The sequence below is a fragment of the Crocuta crocuta genome, unplaced genomic scaffold (assembly GCF_008692635.1).
Source record: "Crocuta crocuta isolate KB4526 unplaced genomic scaffold, BGI_CrCroc_1.0 scaffold138, whole genome shotgun sequence".
NCBI classification, from domain to species: domain Eukaryota; kingdom Metazoa; phylum Chordata; class Mammalia; order Carnivora; family Hyaenidae; genus Crocuta; species Crocuta crocuta.
In genome coordinates this window covers 2323896-2344399 of record NW_027532585.1, presented here as the reverse complement: position 1 = coordinate 2344399, position 20504 = coordinate 2323896, and the positions used below count along the sequence as shown (strand labels likewise).

The 20504-nt window shown below is 43.7% G+C and overlaps 1 protein-coding gene across 2 annotated transcripts in view; it reads right to left on the bottom strand.

Annotated features, from left to right (window-relative positions):
* MCMBP (minichromosome maintenance complex binding protein) overlaps positions 1-20504 on the bottom strand; it is a 29671-nt gene that overhangs the window by 2650 nt on the left and 6517 nt on the right. The window contains exons 6-14 of one of the 2 annotated variants that reach the window (XM_077779448.1): positions 16021-16165; positions 13453-13604; positions 11990-12090; positions 8738-8916; positions 8029-8152; positions 6297-6414; positions 3491-3656; positions 2441-2574; positions 1031-1195 (exon numbers count right to left, since the gene is read on the bottom strand). In XM_077779448.1, coding sequence (XP_077635574.1) covers positions 1031-1195; positions 2441-2574; positions 3491-3656; positions 6297-6414; positions 8029-8152; positions 8738-8916; positions 11990-12090; positions 13453-13604; positions 16021-16165 — 1284 coding nt within the window. The remainder of the gene's footprint in view (positions 1-1030; positions 1196-2440; positions 2575-3490; positions 3657-6296; positions 6415-8028; positions 8153-8737; positions 8917-11989; positions 12091-13452; positions 13605-16020; positions 16166-20504) is intronic. The other variant, XM_077779449.1, reaches the window with a different exon arrangement.

The window sequence follows — 20504 nt, the reverse complement described above, 5'->3', positions numbered from 1 at the left end:
GAGCAGAGGGGCGGGGGAGGGGCGGGGAGCGGGGACAGAGGATCCGAAGCGGGCCCTGCGCTGACAGCACAGAGCCTGACGCGGGGCTCAGACTCACCAGCCACGAGATCATGACCCGAGAGGGCGGACGCTCGACCGACTGAGCCACCCCAGGTGCTCCTCAAACCAAGTTTCTTAAAAATGTTCCCAAGATGTGCCCCAACCTGCGCCCCCGAGAAGCCCCGCGGGACAAGCTCCCAGGGCCCCACGCCTGCACGCGCCCCAGCCAAGCTGTCAGAGCCAGAGGGCGTCCCGGAAGCCAGGGAGCAGGAACCCCCCGCCCCACAGAGAAGCTTCTCATCAGAGACTGCGGGGGCCCCTAGGCAACCGGAGGAAATACGTAAAGCACGGGAAGAAAAAGCCTCTAAACCAAGAACTCCACGCCCCGCAAGAGCCGTCTTCAGAAATGAAGGAGAAAGGCAGACACTCGCAGGTCAAACGGCGGACTGTCTGTCCCCAGCAGGGCCGCCCCACGGGGGCAGGGAGAGGGACACCGCCGCGAACGTCACCGGTACAGGTAACCACACAGCTCAGTACGAAGAGCAGCAGCAGGTCTTTTTCCTCGTAACTTTTTCCCTGTGACTGAGGGGCGAGAGCAGAGAGCAAACATTATAAAGGCGCCAACGGAGAGCAATGGCCGAGGCGGTGACGTGTGTGGCGGTCAAGCGCTGGGCGAGCCCGGACCGGAGTGACAGAGAGGCCGTTCCCTATACTGTCGTGATCGGTCCCAAACAGACCGGTAACCGCAGAACCCAGAACTACTACTACAAAACAGATGGTAAAGACACACAGACGCGGAAATTAGAATCGTATACAAGGAATGATCTCAAACAACACACCACCGCAGGGACAAAGGGACACGGATGACATGAGACCTGCGGAAAGCAGAGCGGAGCTCCCTTCTCGGCAGTCACGGGAAACAGGAGGCGACTCCACAGTCTGACTCGGCCCGGGGTGGGGGTGGGGGTCCCTGACGCGGGCGCGAACCCACCTTGGTTATTTCGTCCGAAATGCTGTAGTCCAGGAAGCGCAGGAGCGTGAGATAGATGCGGAACTTGTCGAGCAGGGACGGGAGCACGGCGGCCAGCAGGCTCTCGGTGTACTCCTCCATGTTGGGCGGCACGAGCTGGGGCTGCAGGTGGACCTGGCAGTCTGCCTAGAGCGAGGAACGACAAGGGACTTCCCAAGTTCCTAAAGGACTCAAAGTGCGGGAGGGGGCGGCACCTTGTCAGCCCCTGAAGGAACCAGAAGATACTCTTTATTGGGGGAAGGGCACCTTTTTGTTTTGAGAGAGAGAGCATGTGTAAACGTGCAAGCAGAGGTGAGGCAGAGGGAAAAGGGGACAAAAGGTGACAGGGAGGGGGGACGAGGGGAAAGAAGGGGTGGGGGGTAGGGAGGGAAGAGAGAGAATGAATGTATCTTAAGCAGGCTCCACTCACAGAGCTCAACATGGGGCTTGATCCCCCAACACTGGGATCGTGACCTGAGCCAAAATCAAGCGCCGGATGCTAAACCGATAGAGCCACCGAGGTGCCCAGGCAAGGGGAGGGGAGGGGGTGTCACTTTTTAACATGGATTTACAAGCACTAGGACTACCTCAGCAACACTCACTGAAGTTAGCCTGTCTTTGGTTACTTTTATTTCCTAATTAACAGTATCAGTAACATATAAAAAGGGAGCCCACCTCTACAAAGCAGCTAACTAAAATGTTAAAATCAAGGTTTCCTTGATCCTGGAAGATGTAGTGTTTCCTAATGATCTGCATTTCTAGAAATCACATAAAGCAGGTTAACAGATTCCCACAGAAAACTTACTCCTGGGCCATCTTATCCTTACCCATAGGCCATTTCTCATAAATCACAGGTGACCCTGAGTTCACAGAGAAACTATATACCTTTTAAGCAACTGGGCAAACTTTTCATCATCCAAAGATTCAGAATCAAAAGCTTTCTTCTCAAATTGCGCTGATGATTTACCAGGGCACCTCGTTGCCAGGCACAAAATAATTACCGTGTCATCAGGAACGTTTTACAAGGAACTCTAAAGTCTTTCTCACATAAGACTGACAGAAAACAAGGGAGCCGAGGCAGCAAGAACGAAGGTCTGGATGTCAGTCAGGCAATTTACAGACAGTTTCTCCCTTCCAAGCCCGGATGTGGGAGTTTGGGCTCCCAGAAGCTTTCCTTTGCTTGTGCTGTGATCTCCACTAACTGGTTCTTCACAGAGAGAAGTTTTCATCCCCAAGGCAGGAACAAAACCACCAATTCTCTCACTGACAATCAGCAGCCACAATTCCGACACAAGTTTAACTTCCCAATAATAAGCAGTACCGAGAAACAAAACGAAAATATACACCTCATTCCAGCATAACCTCCCTCCATCTTGAAATGGCTCCTCTTACCGGGAGGAGTGATCTCCCCTCCGAAGTAATGAAAACGTTAATGCTGCAGGGGAACTCCATGTGGTGGTAACTGAAGTCATAATCCACTTTCTGCCACGTGATTAGGTTGCTCAGGGCAGTCACATTATGAACACCTAGAAAATTAAAAAAATTTTTTGGTCACTTGATTTTAATCACCTACACAAAGTGGTCTTACCGACACTGATTTTAAGATATGAGGTTTCTACCTCTTTTTAAAGTGACTGGGGCACCGTTCAACTTCCTAAGCTAAACGTTCACTACGTAATGGATGCCACAGACAATATTGGTCAAGCTGGACGAACGTATTTTGGGGCCAAGATCCCCCCAAAATCTAAGCTGGCACCTGGCACACAACGCAGCCTAAGACAGGTTCCCAGGAAGTACGATCACTTCCCAGGTGATGTGCCCACAGATCTGAAGTGACAGGATAGAACCGAAACGATTTTTATGCATAGAAAGGACGTTACTGAATTTTACCGGCTTTCATCTTCACCTCTGCCTTAAGCACCCCCCACCCACACTACCTGTTCTTCTACCCTTGCCTCCTGAACTCCCCTCCAGCAAAGTGCCTCGTCTGTGCTCAGCTGAGTGCACTCTGCTTTCTTGGAATTTTAGAACATGTTCTGTAACTGAGGTTCGTTCAAACCATTCAACCTACTTTTTTTTCAGACATTCTCTGAAAAATAATTTTAAATTTCACACTGGGGAGTATACAGCGTTTTATTAGATCTTCTTTACACTTTTCTTTTTAGCTACTAGATTACTGAAGGCAAAATCTCCTCCCTCCTCAGCCTTTAAGAGCCCCTCGCTGGGTCCTTGTACCATTTCCGTATCATTACACAAACCACAGCTGACGTGCCCCACACGTAAGTTCCGGACAGCCGCAGCGTACAGGTCATATGACAAGCCTTGACCTTAAATACTCCTGAAATGGGAGTCTGCCTTTCATCCGGTGATTCTTTTAAAAGTCACTACCAGATCTGGCTTTCCTGGGAGGTCAGAAACAAAGGGCAGCGTCCACGCCCATACCTGGTGTGTCCAGCTGCCCCTGTTCCAGAAGAGTCTCATCAATCACAAGGGAGGTGTTGCTGGGTAGCTGGAGGAGCCCGCTGACCAGGCGGTTGGCCGCGTAGTCCTTGTGGGGGGTGAGCCGCAGGCGGTTCATGTTCTCTATGGTCATCTGCAGGCGGAAAGACTACACACAGACACGTTTCAGTGAGCGAGGAACCAAGTTCCCTGTCTTAAGAAAATACGTATGAGGGGTTCACCACCTGCCACATGTGTGTAAGACAGAGCTCATCAATTTCTAAGGGTGTAACTTCATGGTTTCTTGAGCTCTCAGAAGCAAAAATAGCATTTACATCTTAAATAGCAATTTCACTGATTGTAAGAGCTGCTTTATTCTCATTTTGTTTGGTTTTCTTAATGATTTCTATTTTATCAGCGAACAAGAAACGATAGATAATTCAGATCCATTTATCATTCAGAAGCTTGACTTCTTTTACCTACCACAACCACACACTAACAAAATGGAAAATATCTCATCAACACAGGAGAGAAAAGCTTAATTTTCCTCTGCACGCCTCAAATTAAAATCACATTCATTCATCAGACTAGCACAGACCAGTGAACAAAACGCCCTGGTAAACACTGAGGAGCAGAGGCCCCTGAGCGGTGGCTGGGCCCTGCGGGTCCCGTGACCATACTTCAGGACCTGTCAGACCCATGCACACCTCTCCTCCGTCTCCCCCAGCCCAACAATGCCCTCTGCACCTGCTTCACACTCCAACCCCCCTCCTATCACCCCAGCCTCAGAAGAAGTAGGTGTGCTTGGGTGGAGCCTGGTGCTGGGGAGAAGGGTGCTGAGCAAGAGAGAAACTTCCAGCATTTAGGGGATTACTGCACCATGCCTCAGGGACTCAAAGAAAATGCACAGGAGGCTGGAACTCCAGAGATAAAAGCAAACAAGCCCTGAAGGAGAGTCTGTCAAATCCCAAGGTGGCAAAGAGCAGGGTCTAGCTCCACGGAGGCAGAAGCGGGTCGCTCATACTTAACCCGCTGTGAAAACTACACAGGAGATTAACAAGGTAAGTGTTCAGAAAAAGTCTGGTGCTGGATAGAAACACAAGACAACGACTAGGGAACGGCATATGGTAACAACAGTAAAACTCGCAAATCCACTAGAGAGTGATGCAACATAAAAAGAATAAAAAGGAAAACCCTCACCACGCTCTAACCTCGTGTACTTCGCAGAGACCTTTCACACTGAAAATTCAATTTGTGTCCTAAGTATGTGTCCTCGGCTGTGCCCTGACTTCTCCCCAGGACGCATTCCGCACCAGCCACACTGGCCTCTGGTGTGCCTCCAACGTGCGGAGCACACTGCTGCCACCAGGCCTCGGCGCTTGCTCTCTCCGCCTAGGACGGACACCCCAACAGAGCATCCGGCCTGGCCTGCTCCCACACTTGACCAAGTGTCCCCATGAATTCCCTGAAGGCGAGACCTTCCCTGACCACGCTGATTACTTTTCTCCTGGCCCATGACTGATCTCCAGGACATTTCAATGACATACTGCGTTATTTACTTAGTACTACTCGTCCTCTCCTACAACAATCTAAAATCTGACCAGTTCAGTAATTCCCAAAATGCGGTCTAGGGAACTCCCTGCGAGTTGCTGACACCCTTTTATGGAGTCCCCGGGGTCAAAATCCCACATAGATAAAAGATCCATTCAATGTGCAAGAGAGACCAATGAGTTTACTGCAGCGGGGGATGAAAGTTCACAGATCCCACACCTGCAACTACCCTTCAAGACAATGTCACATAGGCAACTCCGGCCTAGTGTCAAAGAACGTCCACAGGTATCCGAAAAGGCTAAGAACAGTCCTTCCTTGGCCAACTACTCTTCTGTACAGAGCCAGAAGTATTCCTTCATATACTTCAACCAAAATGTCCGATTACCATGGACTGAATGCAGAAGCAGATTTGACAATCCAGCGATCCATAGATCCAGATGTTAAAGAGACTGGCAAAAAACCATGTCACTTTGATCACTAACGGTTTGTGATTTGAGAAAATAGCTATAGCTACAAAAACATTTTATGTTCCTATGTAATGATTTTTGTGAATCAGTATTTTAGCATATTTTTAGTTTTTCTACTCTGCTAAATTCATGCTAAAAACAACCCAAATAAATTACACCCCTTTAAGTCCTCAATAACTTAAGTGTAAACTGAGTCAAGGAGTGTGAGAAACACTGGTCTATTTGGCCCACTGCTGCTCCCTAGGAGCCCCGAGGGCACTGGCGCTCACCCTCAGCTGACACGGTTAGACAAGTGATCGGCTCTGTGGTGACACCACTACTCAGCAGCAATACCTGCCCCAGCCCGTTCCCCACGTCTCACCACACAGGCGCTCGGTCCAGACGCCCTGGCAAACAAAGGCAGCTCGACTTTGCAAGCAAGAGTTAAAACTGGGGCAATGGAGATACAGATCTTTATTACCTCAGCTAAATGAATTATGCTCCTGTAATTTAGGTTTACTTAAAGATTTTTAACGTACACAGAAGAGACCAAATTGCACAAATAGGCACCAATTGAGAGTGTAATTTTGAGGGAGTTACCTGCAATCATGCCATTAGATTTACAGAGATACACGCTAAGGCAATGAAAGAAAAGTGAAATGTTGAGGGCAGAATAGATTTTAAATTATGGAACTTGGCAGGCTTTGTTTCCCCTGAGTAAGATCTTTCAAATACTTGGGTTGAATGAAAGACAATTAGATAAATTTTTCAAGTCTGCTTAGGTTTATAATAAATATTTATATTGATCTTACTGCTGGAACAAGATGCTGAATAATTCGGTATAAGTGTTCTGTGAAGCTACTATTCCGCGGGCAACCACTCAAGTTAACCGTGAATTTTCCCAGTGGAAGAACGTCTCTTCTTGTATACCTAGGAAAAAAAGATACCAACCAGTAAGATATTCAGGTCATTTCCTGATTTCCACCAAAAAGCAAACAAAGATTAGCACAATACTATCATTAAAAATAAAGTAGATTAGGGGCGCCTGGGTAGCTTAGTTGGTTAAGTGTCTGACTCTTGATTTTGGCTCAGGTCATGATTTCACAGTTGTGGCTTTGAGCCTGATGTCCAGCTCTGCACTGACAGCACAGAACCCAATTGGGACCTTCCCTCTCTCCCTCTCCTCCTACCCCTTTCCCCAACTCCCTCAAAATAAACAAACTTAGAAAAAGAGAAAATAAAGCTGATTACTCTGATCGGTTCATTGATCAGAATGACAGCAATAAAAGTAGCAGCCAGAACTTATATTTAAGGGCTGATCATGAGCTAGGGACTGTCCAGAGAGCTTAAATGCCTCATTTAATGCCCACACACTCGGAGGTAGGTCATCTTTGCTGCCCAGGGGAGAAATCTGAGACAGAAATGTGAAGTAACGTGCCCAAAGTTCACACTGTCAGGAAGTGGGAGAGCTGGATTCAAACCTACAGAGTCTGGCTCCAGAATGTGTCTGTGCACTCAATTGTTACGTATGGCTGTCTGACGTCCTATCCAAGGAAAGATTTATTGGAGTACAAAGATGTTTACTGCAGTGTCTTATAACAGAAAAAAACTAGGAAATCTAACATGTATGGAAACAGTACAACTGTCTGTAAGGAAACACATACTATGCAGCCAGTAAAAAGCTTTATGAAGAATTACAGAGAGAAAATGTTAAAGATATAGTCAATGATAAAACCAAGAGGAAGAACTGTGTTAAAATGTAATGGAGATCTGTGTAGGGATATAGCCAATCCTTATGCAGACAAAAAGGATGAAATGACGACGCCTGGGCGGCTCAGTCAGTTAAGCAGCTACCTTCGGCTCCAGTCACGATCTCATGGTTGGTGGGTTCAAGCCCCGAGTCGGACTCTGTGCTGTCAGTGGGGAGCCTGCTTCGGATCTTCTGTCTCCCTCTCTCTCTGCCCCTCCCCTGCTCACTCACTCTCCCTCTCAAAAATAAACATTCAAAAAAAAAAAAAAGAAAAGATGAAATGGACATGAGCGAAGACGTGTTAACAGAGATCATCTCTGACTGGAGGGATTACAGGTGATTTCCCATTTCTTTATGCTCCTGGAACTTTGAAGACACCACACACATTACTTCTGAAATCAGGAAAGGCAGACCTACAGTGACGTGAAGGGGAAGGGCGCTCACGTCCACAGACCGGTCAGAGGCACACACACTGAACTGTGTGGAGCCTGGGAAGTACGAACAGAGAATGCAGAACACGAAAGAGTAAAACAGCTCATTTTACTCATCAGCCAGGCTCTCTGACTGTGGCTCTTCCGTTTACGGGAGGCATAAACAAAAGGTTAAATGTGACCCTGAGAAAAAGAATTTGTCTGCCATCTGGTGTAACATTTGTTACACTGAATGAATAAAAACCATCTGATGATGAAGCTAATAAACTCTGACACCCAAGTTACAGGAGATCCCTTCCCACTCGCTTCTACTTCCCACACCACGCCCACTGCCCTCAGCGCCCCCGGGCTGCCCGCACTCACACTGTGGAGATGAGATGTAAGATAAGGTACTCAGCGGCCAGGCCGTCTCCCAGAAGCGCGTGCGTGAGGAAACCGAGCAGCTCTGCCCGGACGGGAGACAGTTCGGACATGAAACCTGAAACGACTGGAGAGGGGAGACCAGGCTCAGAACACACGGTGGCTCCTCTCGAGTGTCTCAGGCTCACAAAGCTACACAAACTCGAGTGTGACAGAGCACTGAAATCCACAGACAACTGACATTGACTTAGAATATGGGTCATTAAGTGAAGACAGCCTGTAAACTTCCTTTTGCTTCATTTTAATAAAGAGGATTAACACAGAGGAAAATGGGGCAGCAAAAGGGCAATTCCTAGAGAAACTGAACCTGAGGGAGGCCCTGACCAACTCGACTCCACCGTGAGCACCCGTCACAGGCAGCTCCTGACACACACACACGGCCTGACGGTCTGGGCCCCCGTCACAGGCAGCCACACACACACACACACACCCACACACACGGCCTGGGCCCCACAGCGTCAGCACGCGTGCACACACACACACACACACCCACACACACGGCCTGGGCCCCACAGCGTCAGCACGCGTGCACACACACACACACACACCCACACACACGGCCTGGGCCCCACAGCGTCAGCACGCGTGCACACACACACACACACACACACACACGGCCTGATGGTCTGGGCCCCACAGCGTCAGCACTTACACTTACAGGTTTTGCTCTCCTCCTTGTTAAGGCAAGCAGGCAGCAAAGGATTGATGTGCTGCAACTTCTGGGCTAAAACCACGTGGATTCTAGGCACTAACGAGGCTGGAGGACTGTGCACTCGCTGCTCTTCGGCCGTGTCTGTGCATTCCATTGGGTCCAGGAGCAAAGAGGCATCCCTACGGAGACAGCACAAAGCTTCAATTCACAGACACCCCTCTGAAAATAAAATGAGAATTCAAGCCGAGATCGGTTCCACCTGTGTGTCTCCTTAACAGAAAATGGCCCCTCACTCTAAACTGTCAGGCCACACAGACTTCAGGCTAGTTAGGTCATAGGCATATGGGTTTATTCCCCGGGAACCAGAACACTTTTCCCGTGTGCTGCGGCTGCCATTAATGGGACAGAGTATGTCAGTGAGGAGATCATTTCCAAACACAGATATTCTTAAGCTACCAGCTGAGACATGAAACACTTTGCAGCAGTGTCTCAGCTACCCCCAACCTGGGGTCTTCTTCTCCAAAGGCATCAGGTACCTATTATTCAGTGTGTCAAAGATCCACTCACCTCTGTCCTACTAACATTTTCCTACATGACACCTACCTTGAAGGGTGGTAGTCAAGCGGTGAAAATAAAGTGTGAGTTTTTCAAATTTGCCAAATAAATGAGCAGATGATACATTTGTTGTGATGTGATTGAAACAAATCACTAAAATGTTTTTAGAACTTCAGCCTTCGCAGGTTGCTGTCCAGAGTCCCCCCCCACCGTCATACTGCTAGCCTCCTCGCACATAAGGACAGTGACAACCCTTAGGTGGCCAGTACTGTGTGCCGGGCAGGGTTCTTCACTGTGCACCAAAACCTTTGGCCACAGAGAGGAAACCAAGCCCCTGCAGAAGTCAAGCCTAAGGTCACACAGCCAGTAACTGGCCACACCGGGTTGCCAACCCAAGCCATCCGGGTCTCTGTGTACCCTGAGCAGCCTCAGCAAATGAAGTCACTGATGCAGGAAAATCATCTTAACCAGAAACAGCTAAGATAAGCAATCTGCTATCTTCTCATTAAGGAATGTTATTTAAGTTTATTTAAAGTTCTTTAAAATTTTTATTTTGTACCTTTTTTTAATATATGGTAAAAAGTAAGTTCTTCCTGTGGAGAAACCAAGATCAATGTCCAATACTCAGTAAGAACTATCATCTGGTGGGGGGTCAGGGGGGCAGAGGCATGGGATTCCATTCTTCTGGCAAACTCAAAAGAGAATGAGGAAGATCTGGATTTTCAGGCCATATTGTTATAACGAGCAGAAAAAGAATAAAGGTATACATACACCGTGCCACCTTTTATGTAAGAATAAAGGAGGAATATGATATACACATGTCTACTTATTTTTGCAAAAAACACAGGAAAGATAAAAGTGGAAATGGAGGTTGGTTCCCTGTGGAGGGTGAGCCTGAACAGGGCAGGGGATGACAGCCCTGCATTCTTTGTGTACAGCTGTCATCACTTTGGCAATAATGTCGATGTTTTCTATACTTTAAAAATCAAAACAGTAAGGGTGGGAAGAAAAACTCTTGACATGAAGCACAATGGAAACAAAGGAACGTGACCACATAAAATGAAATGATGAGCCAAAGAACCAAGGGGGAAGAAAGGAACCCACCCCAGTAACTCTGGACGTAACACTCTGACTACATACCTCATTCTAAAATAAGAAGAAATGGAAACGAAATCCTGAACTCAAGTTACAAGATTTGTTGTCTGCGGTGCTAAGGACTACCAGTTCTGAAATGACCTTCGCTGCGCTGTAGGGTGTATGGAGAATAATGAGAGCCACGCTTCTTTCTGTTAGAAAAGGAGTTACAAACATGGGAAGGGGGAAGACGTACGTGCTGAATTAGAACCAGAAATAGTGTGAACTCACGGTTCTGATATACAGACTTGAAACTACACAGATATAGGTGTATGTGTATATCATTAAATGTAATTCCTCCCTAAAAGAAACTGGTGCTCCTTGGAAATGTGGATGATACTGCAGAGGGAGCATGGGAAGAACAAGATGAAGCTGGAACAGCATCAATGTGCCAGAAAAGGTATTCAACTTTGAGAAGGTCACGTCAGCCAGGACCCAGAGCCCACTAGTGAAATGGGAAAATCTGAATCTCAAAATTATACCAGGCTAACATCCATGCTGATATAAACAAACTACTGGAATAAACAAATGAGAGAGAATGGAAATTGCTCTTCCAACAGAATGCCAATAGTAAGTGTAGGTGGAATGACTGAAAATTTTTTAAAAAGTCACCATCACAGTAATAACTGGTTCAAGAATCATCAATGGATATTAAAATAAGTAGATGAAAGTTATAGGAGAAACCAGATATTTACATAGTTTCAAAGTATCTTCTTCCAAACTACTTATTACAAAGTGAAAAACAGTAACTTTACAAGACAAAAACTTGGCAGATGCCACCTTAACCAAGTGATCAAAATTAATATCACCAGTAACAGGGCAAACTGACATCACAGGTCTCCTGAGGTGATGGCCTGAATCTAATTGTGAAGAAACAGGACACAAACCCAAAATGAGGTATTCTACACAATGACTAGCTTATACTCCTCAAAGGTGTCAAGGCTCTGTGCATGCGAGGACATGGAAGACAGCCATCTGCAAACCAGGGGACCCTCATTAGACACCAGATCTGTCAGCACCTTAATTCTGGACTTCCCAGCCTCCAGAACTGTGAGCAACGAATTTCTCTTGTTAAAAAAAAGGTATTAAGACCAGAAAAGATGAAAAGTTGAGAACTGTCCCAGGTTAGTGGCACATGTGACCCTATGAATCCTGTACCAGGGAAAAGAAGAAAAACAACAACAACAAAAAACAAACGCCAGAAAGAACACGACTGAGATGCTGGGGAATTAAGTGTGGACTGTGTGGGTCAGTGTACCAGGCATTCAGGGCAAAGCTCTAATTTTGATAGTATATGAGAAAGTCTTTGTTCTTTGGAAATATGAACTCAAGTATTTAGGGTATAATGTAGGCAACTTACTCTCAAGTGTTTCAGAAAAATGTACGTGTGCACACAAAATGTGTGCATGTAAGAGACAAATGATGACAGTAAATGAGGCACAAGTGTTAACAACTGGTAAATCTGGGTAAAGGGAGAAAGTTCTTTACAACTATCCTCCCACCTTTCTGCAAGTTCGAAATCATATCAAATAAAGTTCCCCAAAAAAGAGCGAACAGACTCACCTTTCATCATTATTCAGTGTACTTAGCACAGGGTCCACAGACAGAATGCCATATAACTCAAGAACATCGTTTACTTTGAAACAGTCCCAGTCTTCATAGACCTGACAGGAGGAGACCACACAAAATCATATTGTTAGGACTAAACACCACCACCAAAGAATCATAAAATACAGGAAATGGACCTTAAAGCAACTCCTTTATTTCATCAATTGAAACCAAGAGAGGTAAAGTGCTTGCCTGAAGTCATTCTCCTGGTTAGCAATTAACTAAAACAGAGGACGCCTGACTCCCAGACCACGGTCTGTTTTCAACATCCCACACTGCTTTGAAGAAGAGGGCTTTCCCAAAGGATGATGGCCAACTAAACGAGAAATACGCATGATCTCAAAATCCATCAGGCACACCACCGAGAGAAGGGGGAGGAAACCAGGAGTACTAACTTTGGACTTAACACAAACCATGTACCGTTAGGAGGATTAACACTGATTCAGGCCATGAGGCTTTTCACAATAAAATGAACTTTCAAAGTGGGTCGGTCTCTGATGGACTTTAGTAACTGGGAAAGCCCCAACTGGGGAGACATAACTGAAGGCCACTCAAGTTAAAAAACCACAAAATAGGAGAATGGAAATTCTCACGATCATCTCTGAAAACTTCTATTACTTGTTTCACCTACCAGGATCAAAAAGCCAGGGTAAACAAGACGGGAGAACAAACCACCGATATATTTGCTGCCTTCTATTTTATTTTAAATTCAAATGAGAAATGGATTTTGAGGAATGTTAAAAATGAAGTTATTAGGAACATGGAAATAATATAGGAAGGAAGTAGACATGAATTAAAAAACTGTTCCACTTGTGTGTTCAAAATATCCTTCAATTCTTTCAGAATGCTGTGATGGGCAGAACACGGCTGCCCAGAGGGCCACATCCTAATCCCTGAAATTTGTGAATGCGTTACCTTGCAAGCAAAAGGAATGTGTGTAAATTAAAGACCCTGCGATGAGATTCTCCTGGATTATCTGAGTGGGCCCAAAGGTAATCATGAAGGCCCTTAAAATCGGGAGAATCTTTCCTATCAACAGTCCAAGGGAGATGTGACTACGCAAAAATGGTTAGAGAGAGGCATGGCTGCTGGCTCTGAAGATGGAAGAAGGGGGTCCCAAGCCAAGGAATGTGACCACCTCTAGAAGCTGGAAAGAGCAAGAAAGCAGTGTCTTCCCGGAGCATCTATGAAGGAATGCAGCCCTAAGGACTGCATTTTATCCTCAGTGAGATCCATGTTGGACTTCTGACCTAAAGCCTATGAAATGGTATTTTTTGTTGTTATTATAAGCCACTAAAGTTGTATTTGCTACAGCAGCCACAGGAAACAAACACAAGGCTAAGAGCATTCCATGTCCACTTCTGAGACACACAGACAGCACTGCTGTATCCACAGGAGGTCTAGAAAAGGTTTAGTACCTTCACAAGGCATGCAGGGCCCTTCTCCCCTGGCAGTGGAAAATTCAGGTCAAAAGGAGAAGAGAAGTTCAAGAAGTTCAGCTGTTGCCCAGTAGAAGCTTCGGTTTCTAAACGTTTTGGCTCTCCACACCACTGAAGACCACCAACACTCCCTAAATGCAAAGAACAGCACTGCACTTAGTCATTTGTACGGCTTCCTGGACATAAAGAACATTCCAAAGAGCTTCTCAAGTTTGATATAAATGATGCTTCTGAACTCACAAACTTCAAGTTGTTACAGTTCTTAAGGAAAGAACATATGCTAACAAAACCCACTGTCTGACCTAAAAGAGAACACAATTATGAAGATCTGCAAATTTTAATCATTTCGCTCTTACAATAAAATGGCAAAAAATTCCCATTAAATCTCAAGTGTAAGCATTTTAAAAGTTAATATTTAATACAGTTACTCTGACATCTTTAACCTAAAAAATACATGGTTTACTAACAGAAAACCCACCTTGATAGAACAAACTTTTTTCTAATTAGTAAGCAGAATAAAACCATATAATAACAATGTATTCATTTACCACATACTCATTAATATCTATCATGTACTAGGAATCAGACTAGCTGGGGATACAAAGATGATTGAAAAGTACCCTCTATCTCTGAAGCAGTCCCAGCTTAGGGCTTATAACTTACTAGAATCACCAGATAGCCAGCCATACCATAAGGTATGAGTCAGCAATAAAAAGGAATAAACTACTGGTGCATGCAACAACTTGGATGGCTCTCAAGGACATTTTGCTGAATGAAAAAAGCCAATCCACAAAGTTTACATACTATTTGATTCCATTTATGTAACCTCTTTTTTTTTTTTTTTAGGGTTAATGATAGGCTCAAGTCTTTTATTTATTTATTTTTAAATTGAAGTATACCTGACTACATATGGTCACGCAGTAACAAGAATAGAGAATGAATTAGTGTTTGCTAGCGGTTAGGAATCTGTGCAGAAGGGAGGGACAGGAAAGTGGTGAGCATGACTCTAAAAGGGCAACTTAAGAGATGGTGGGTGATGAACTGTTCTGGACCTTGACTGGATAGTGGTCCCATGAATCTACACATGACCAAACTGCACAAAACTAAATACGCACACACAGAAGTGCATATAAGAAATGTGAACATAAGGCCAATGGGTGGTATTAATGTCCATCTCCTGGTTAGGATATTCTACTAGAACTATACAAGTTTTTATCAGGGGAAACTGGATCAAGTATATACGGGTTCTCTCTGTATTATTTCTTTCAACTACATGTGGTCTACACTTATCTCAAAAAGTTTAAAAATATATGCAGCTTGACAGATTACCCAGGAACCAACAAACAAGTTTTACATAAATAATATACTCAAATGTATTTAAAAAAACCCTAGAGTATGACATTCAAACAAAAGGCAAAAANGAATAAAAAAAAAAAAAAAAAAAAAAAAAAAAAAAAAAAAAAAATGAACAGCACATCAACTGCTTAGACAATAAGAGAATTACTATGTCCTGGAATCTAATGTTACTTATTGTTAAGTTACACCATCAATTTATACCATTTGGGGGGTATGTGGGGAAAAAAGGATAACCACATTTGTATAGATTTACAGTAAGACATTCCAATTTTAAGAACATTAAAATCTGCCTTGACTTTAAGGAATATAGTAATATGAACTTATAAAGAAGGAAGACATATGGGTAAGTGAAATTCATTAGTAATTCCATTTACCACTCTCAGCCCAATCTTACAGAAGCCCACTGACAAGACTGACTTGTTTGACCAGGATCCTCTCCCTTCAACGTGCCCTCTGGTGAAGGTGCTCAAGCTCAATGACTGGAGAGAAAAGGAGTAAAAAGACAAACATCTACCTGCCACGATACAGAATCCTCCTAAAAACTGTGACCGGGGAAATTGAGAATGAAATATGCCAATCCTGAAAGGGTCTCGTGCTCTTAGGGAACTGCACCTTTGTTCTCTGTGTTAATGTGAATTCACTGGGTTTTCAGCACGGTTCGAGATAAACCACCACAAATGTGTGTAAATACAACTTTACCTAACCCGAGCGCGCTCTGCTCTCAAGTTGAGGACTAAGTCATCTCGTGCACCACAACTTCAAGTTTTCCACTGGTGTTTTCAATCTAACTTAAAGTACCACTATCTCAAAAGGAAAATAAAAAAGGATGTTTTCAGATATGAAGAAAACATTTTCAGGATAAAGTACTATGCACAGACATTATTACTTATGAGCAGAGATAAAAATCACACTGATGATAAAAATCTTCCTAGGTATGAAGAATGAGAAAAGACCTTTGACTAACCACCTGAGACTCTTACACACTAACAGGTATGCAGACACTTGTCACCACGTCATCCTAACTGCTCAGTCATGAAACACAGTCTGACCAAAAAGTACTGCAGCAGCTCTTAAAACTGTCTAGAATTGTGATAAACTTGAAAGTGAGGTTGGCCCATCACTGCCAGCTCCTAAATCTAGAGCCAGAACTCTGAGAGTGAAGTCCACACAAAGCCCGCTGGCGCCCACTACCTGCTTGTCTGGCACTCGCAGGCTGGTCTTTCTGTTTGCTGGGCTGTAGGTCCATGTCTTCATCATCTTCGTAACTCCTCTTGTGACGACTGGGGGTATAGGACGTTGAAGGATTGACTCGAGCTTGGTTTGCATTAACATAGGCGTTAAACGGGAAGTTAAGAAAAGTCTACCATGAATTGAGGACTATCCTAATGTATGCTAATTACAGAACTAATAAAAGATTAATAGTTTGGCAATTTGGTTAAAATTAAAACATCCTTTCAAAAGAAGACTAGACTTCCAGTTTTGAACATGAAGGTATAGCAGCTTAACCTCATGCCCCCACCCCCTGCTACAAAGAACTGTAAAACTAGGCAAAAAACAATGCAACTTTGTCCAGTCATTGTAAGAGAGTGTAAGGTTATAATCCTTGAATAAGAAAACACACCGGAAAAAACTCCAGTCTTCCTGGCTTTCTAACACTGCCCAAATTGCAACAGAGAAGTAAAGGCCCTGCCCTTGCTCGGTAGGGAGAACAGAGCACCCAATTCAGGGCTACTGACCACCTGAAGTTGCAGAACAGTCTGTACCAGCGAGGAAAAAGCTGTAGATAAAAATACCCAGAAATCGGGGCAATGTGGGTGGCTCAGTCGGTTGGGCATCCGACTTCAGCTCAGGTCATGATCTCACGGCTCATGGGTTCGAGCCCCACGTCGGGCTCTGTGCTGACAGACAGTTCAGGGCCTGGAGCCTGTTTGAGATTCTGTGTCTCCCTCTCTCTCTGACCCTCCCTTGCTCACGATGCCTCTCAGAGATAAATAAAACATTAAAAAAAAAATTTTTTTTTTTAAATACCCAGAAATCTGTGCAGGTTGCATTCGGGTCTTGGGCTGAACACAAACCTGTGGACGTAAAACTCAGGACTCCTTGAGGCCTAGCAGGGAACAGCGGCTAGCTGGCTGGAAGCTAACTGGAGATGGTGGAAACTGTACAATATTAGAACTGGACCTTGATGAACATCTCAGGCACTTATGTGTGACCCAGAAATAGCACATCTCGTAAGGACTATGTCCTACACAGCAAGGCCCACTCCATACCCACTTTAACAAATCCCAAAACCAAGCCTGGCAAACAAGGTCCAAGTGATCCACTTCAATCACCTGCCTGTCAGAACAAAATGCAACATTCCTGAGACAAGACAAAACCAAACTTTCTACAATACTGTATATCAGCATATAGGGACACATTATTAGTTACAGATGAAGAAATAAGAAAATATCACCTACAATCAGGATTAAAGATAATCAGGGGCACCTGGGTGGCTCAGTCAGTTAAGCATCCGACTTCGGCTCAGGACATGATCTCATAGTTCGTGAGTTCGAGCCCCACACTGGGCTCTGTGCTGACAGTGCAGAGCCTGAGACTACTCTGGATTCTGTGTCTCCTTCTCTCTCTGCCCCTTCTCCACCCCCCCCCCATGCTCTGTCTCCCTCAAAAATAAACATTAAAAAAAATTTTTTTTAAATCACTAAAAACAAATCTAGAGAGGACTCCAATATTGGAATTAGCAGACAAGGGCACTAAACGGCAACTATAAAATTCACAATTTTGAAAGAAACGATGAATCAAAGATGAGGAATGTTAGCAGAGAAATGGAAACAATGAAAAGGAATCAAATGAAAAATGAAGAACTAAAAAGTAAGATATCTGAAATAAAAACAAAAACAAAAGTCTCCCGAAGCTCAGTCACCTGGTGGACAGAAGCAAAAAATCTAATGATCATGTGAGTGGATCCCTAGAAAATGAGACAATGATGAGAGGCAGGGACAGACAAACATCTGGAGAAATAAAGGCTGAAACCTGAAAAATACTAGTCCACGGATCCAAAAATCCCAAAAATACCCAAGCAAGATAAATACAAAAATACCCACACACATCATAGTCAAACTGCTGAAAACCACAGACAGAGAACATTAGAAGCAGCCAGAGGAAAATCAGAGACATTACACCCAGAAATACAGTAAGATGATAGCCACCTTGCATCATAAAGCAACAGAGTCCAGAAGACATGAAACAATACCACTAGAGCACTGGGCAGGGAAAATAGCTGTCAATCAAGAATTCTAGATCCAGCGAAAACATCTTTCAAAAATAGAGGTGAAACAAAGACATTTTCAGTTGAACCAAAGCTGAGAAAATGTATCACCAAAAAATGTGTACTTAAAAAAAAAGGCTTAGTAAAATGATTCCATATAAAAACAAAAAGAACAGGGGTGCCTGGTGGCTTAGTCAGTTAAGCCTGCTTGGGATTCTCTCTCTCCTCCTCTCTCTGTCCTTCCCATGCTCAAGCTCTCTCTCTTAAAATAAACTTAAAAAAAAAATAAAATAAAAAATAAAGGGAGCCAGAAATGGCATATACATACACAAATACATAAAAGACATATCTTCCTCATCTCTTAATTTACATGGAAGCTAAATGTTTACAGCAAACATGATACTATATTGGGGGCTCTACGATTTAATATAAATCAAGTGTATGGCAACAGCAGCACAAGGAAGTAGAGGGATGAATGGAAATACATTATTGTAAACATCAAGGAACAAAGAAGAAATCACAAGGGATATTAGAAAATGTCTGAGTTGAATGACAATGTAAACAACAAATCAAAATCTGTGGAATGCAATTAAAGCAGTGATTATGAAGAAATGTACAGCCTTAAATGCTAATATTAGAAATAAAAGATTTGAAATTATTGATCTGGGCATCCACTTTGAGAAGTGAGAGAAAAATTAAAACCAAACTAGCATAAAAGGAAACGAGAACAGAAGTCAATGAGATAGAAAACAGAAAATTAAACAGCTGGCTCTTTGACAAACCACTAACACTGATCAAGTATAAAGAAGAAAAATTAACATTACTAGAAATGAAAAGAGATCACCGCTAGATACGCCCCAGACATGAAAAGAAAAACGAGAATATTATGAAAAGCTCTGATACTGACATTAATTCAACTGAGATTAAATGATTTTGAAACAATTCTTTGAAAGATACAACATATTACAACTGACACAGAAAAGAACTGTTAAAAAACTTAATTGAAAATCTTCTCACAAAGAAAACAAAAGGCCCCAAACTGGAAACAACCCAAATGCTTATCAAGTGGAAAAAAAATAAACAAATACCATCAGCAATAAAAAAGAATGAGCTACTCACATACACACAGGGATGAATCTCAAATATGTTATGCAGAACAAAAATCAGACACAAAGGCTCTCTCTGATTTCATTTCAGGACACTCAAGAATAGGTAAAATGAAGCTACAGTGAAAGAAATCGGGACAGTGGTTCCAAGAGGAGAGACAGGTGCCTGGAAAAGACACAAGGGAACTTGCTAGCACAAGTTCTTTATTTTGACGGGTGCAAAATGAATGGGTATGCATTTGTCCAAATCACTGCAGTGTACCCTTAAAATCTATGCATCTCAGGGTATGTGAACTAAGCCTAAAAAAATTACCTATTAAAAAAATTAAACAATTTAAAAAATAAAAAAGAGACAAAGATGTTTCCACGTCTTTCAAAATAGCCAACATGTATGTTGTTTTCCCTTAAGAACTTCAGAATTAGTTCTAATTTGAAACTATGTTTTTACCTAATTATGGTACTTTTTCTGTACCTTTAACCACCTTGATCTTTTTAACATTATTTCTTTTTTTAAGTTTTTTTCTATTTATTTTGAGAAAGAGCATGTGTGTGAGCAACAGAAGAGCAGAGAGAGAGGAGGAGAGAGAGAGAGAGAGAAGGGGGGGGCGTGGAGAGAGAGAATCCCAAGCAGGCTCTGCACTGCGAGTAGCAGAGCCTGGGAGCCTGGACTTGGGGTTCGAACTCATGAACTGTGAGATCAAGTCCTGATCTTAATGAAATCAAGTGTCAGACACTTAACTGACTAAGCCACTCAGGTGCCTCAACAGTATTTCACTATAGGAATGTACCATAATTTTATGATTTTGCCATGATGAATAGCTGGGTTGTTTTATAAGCTTTCTTATTTAGGACAAATGGAAAACACTTCATTAAAATAAAGCCAAGCTCTGTAAATGAAGAACAATTTTTTCGCAGCTAACTTCATTGGCATAAAAAGACAGTTTCTAAAAACTCAAAATTTAATTTTTTAATTTTTTTTTTAATGTTTTATTTATTTCTGAGAGAGAGACAAAGTGTGAGCAGGAGAGGGTCAGAGAGAGAGGGAGACACAGAATCTGAAACAGGCTCCAGGCTCTGAACTGGCTGTCAGCACAGAGCCTGACGCGGGGCTCAACGCCGGGCTAGAACCCACAAACCGCGAGATCATGACCTGAGCCGAAGTCGGACGCTTAACTGACTGAGCCACCCAGGCGCCCCTTTTAAGTTTTTTTTTTAATTTTACTTATTTTCAGGTTGTGTGTGTGTAAACAAGGTAGGGGAGAGGAAAGAGAGGGAGGTGGAAGGGAGAAGAAGTGGGGGGG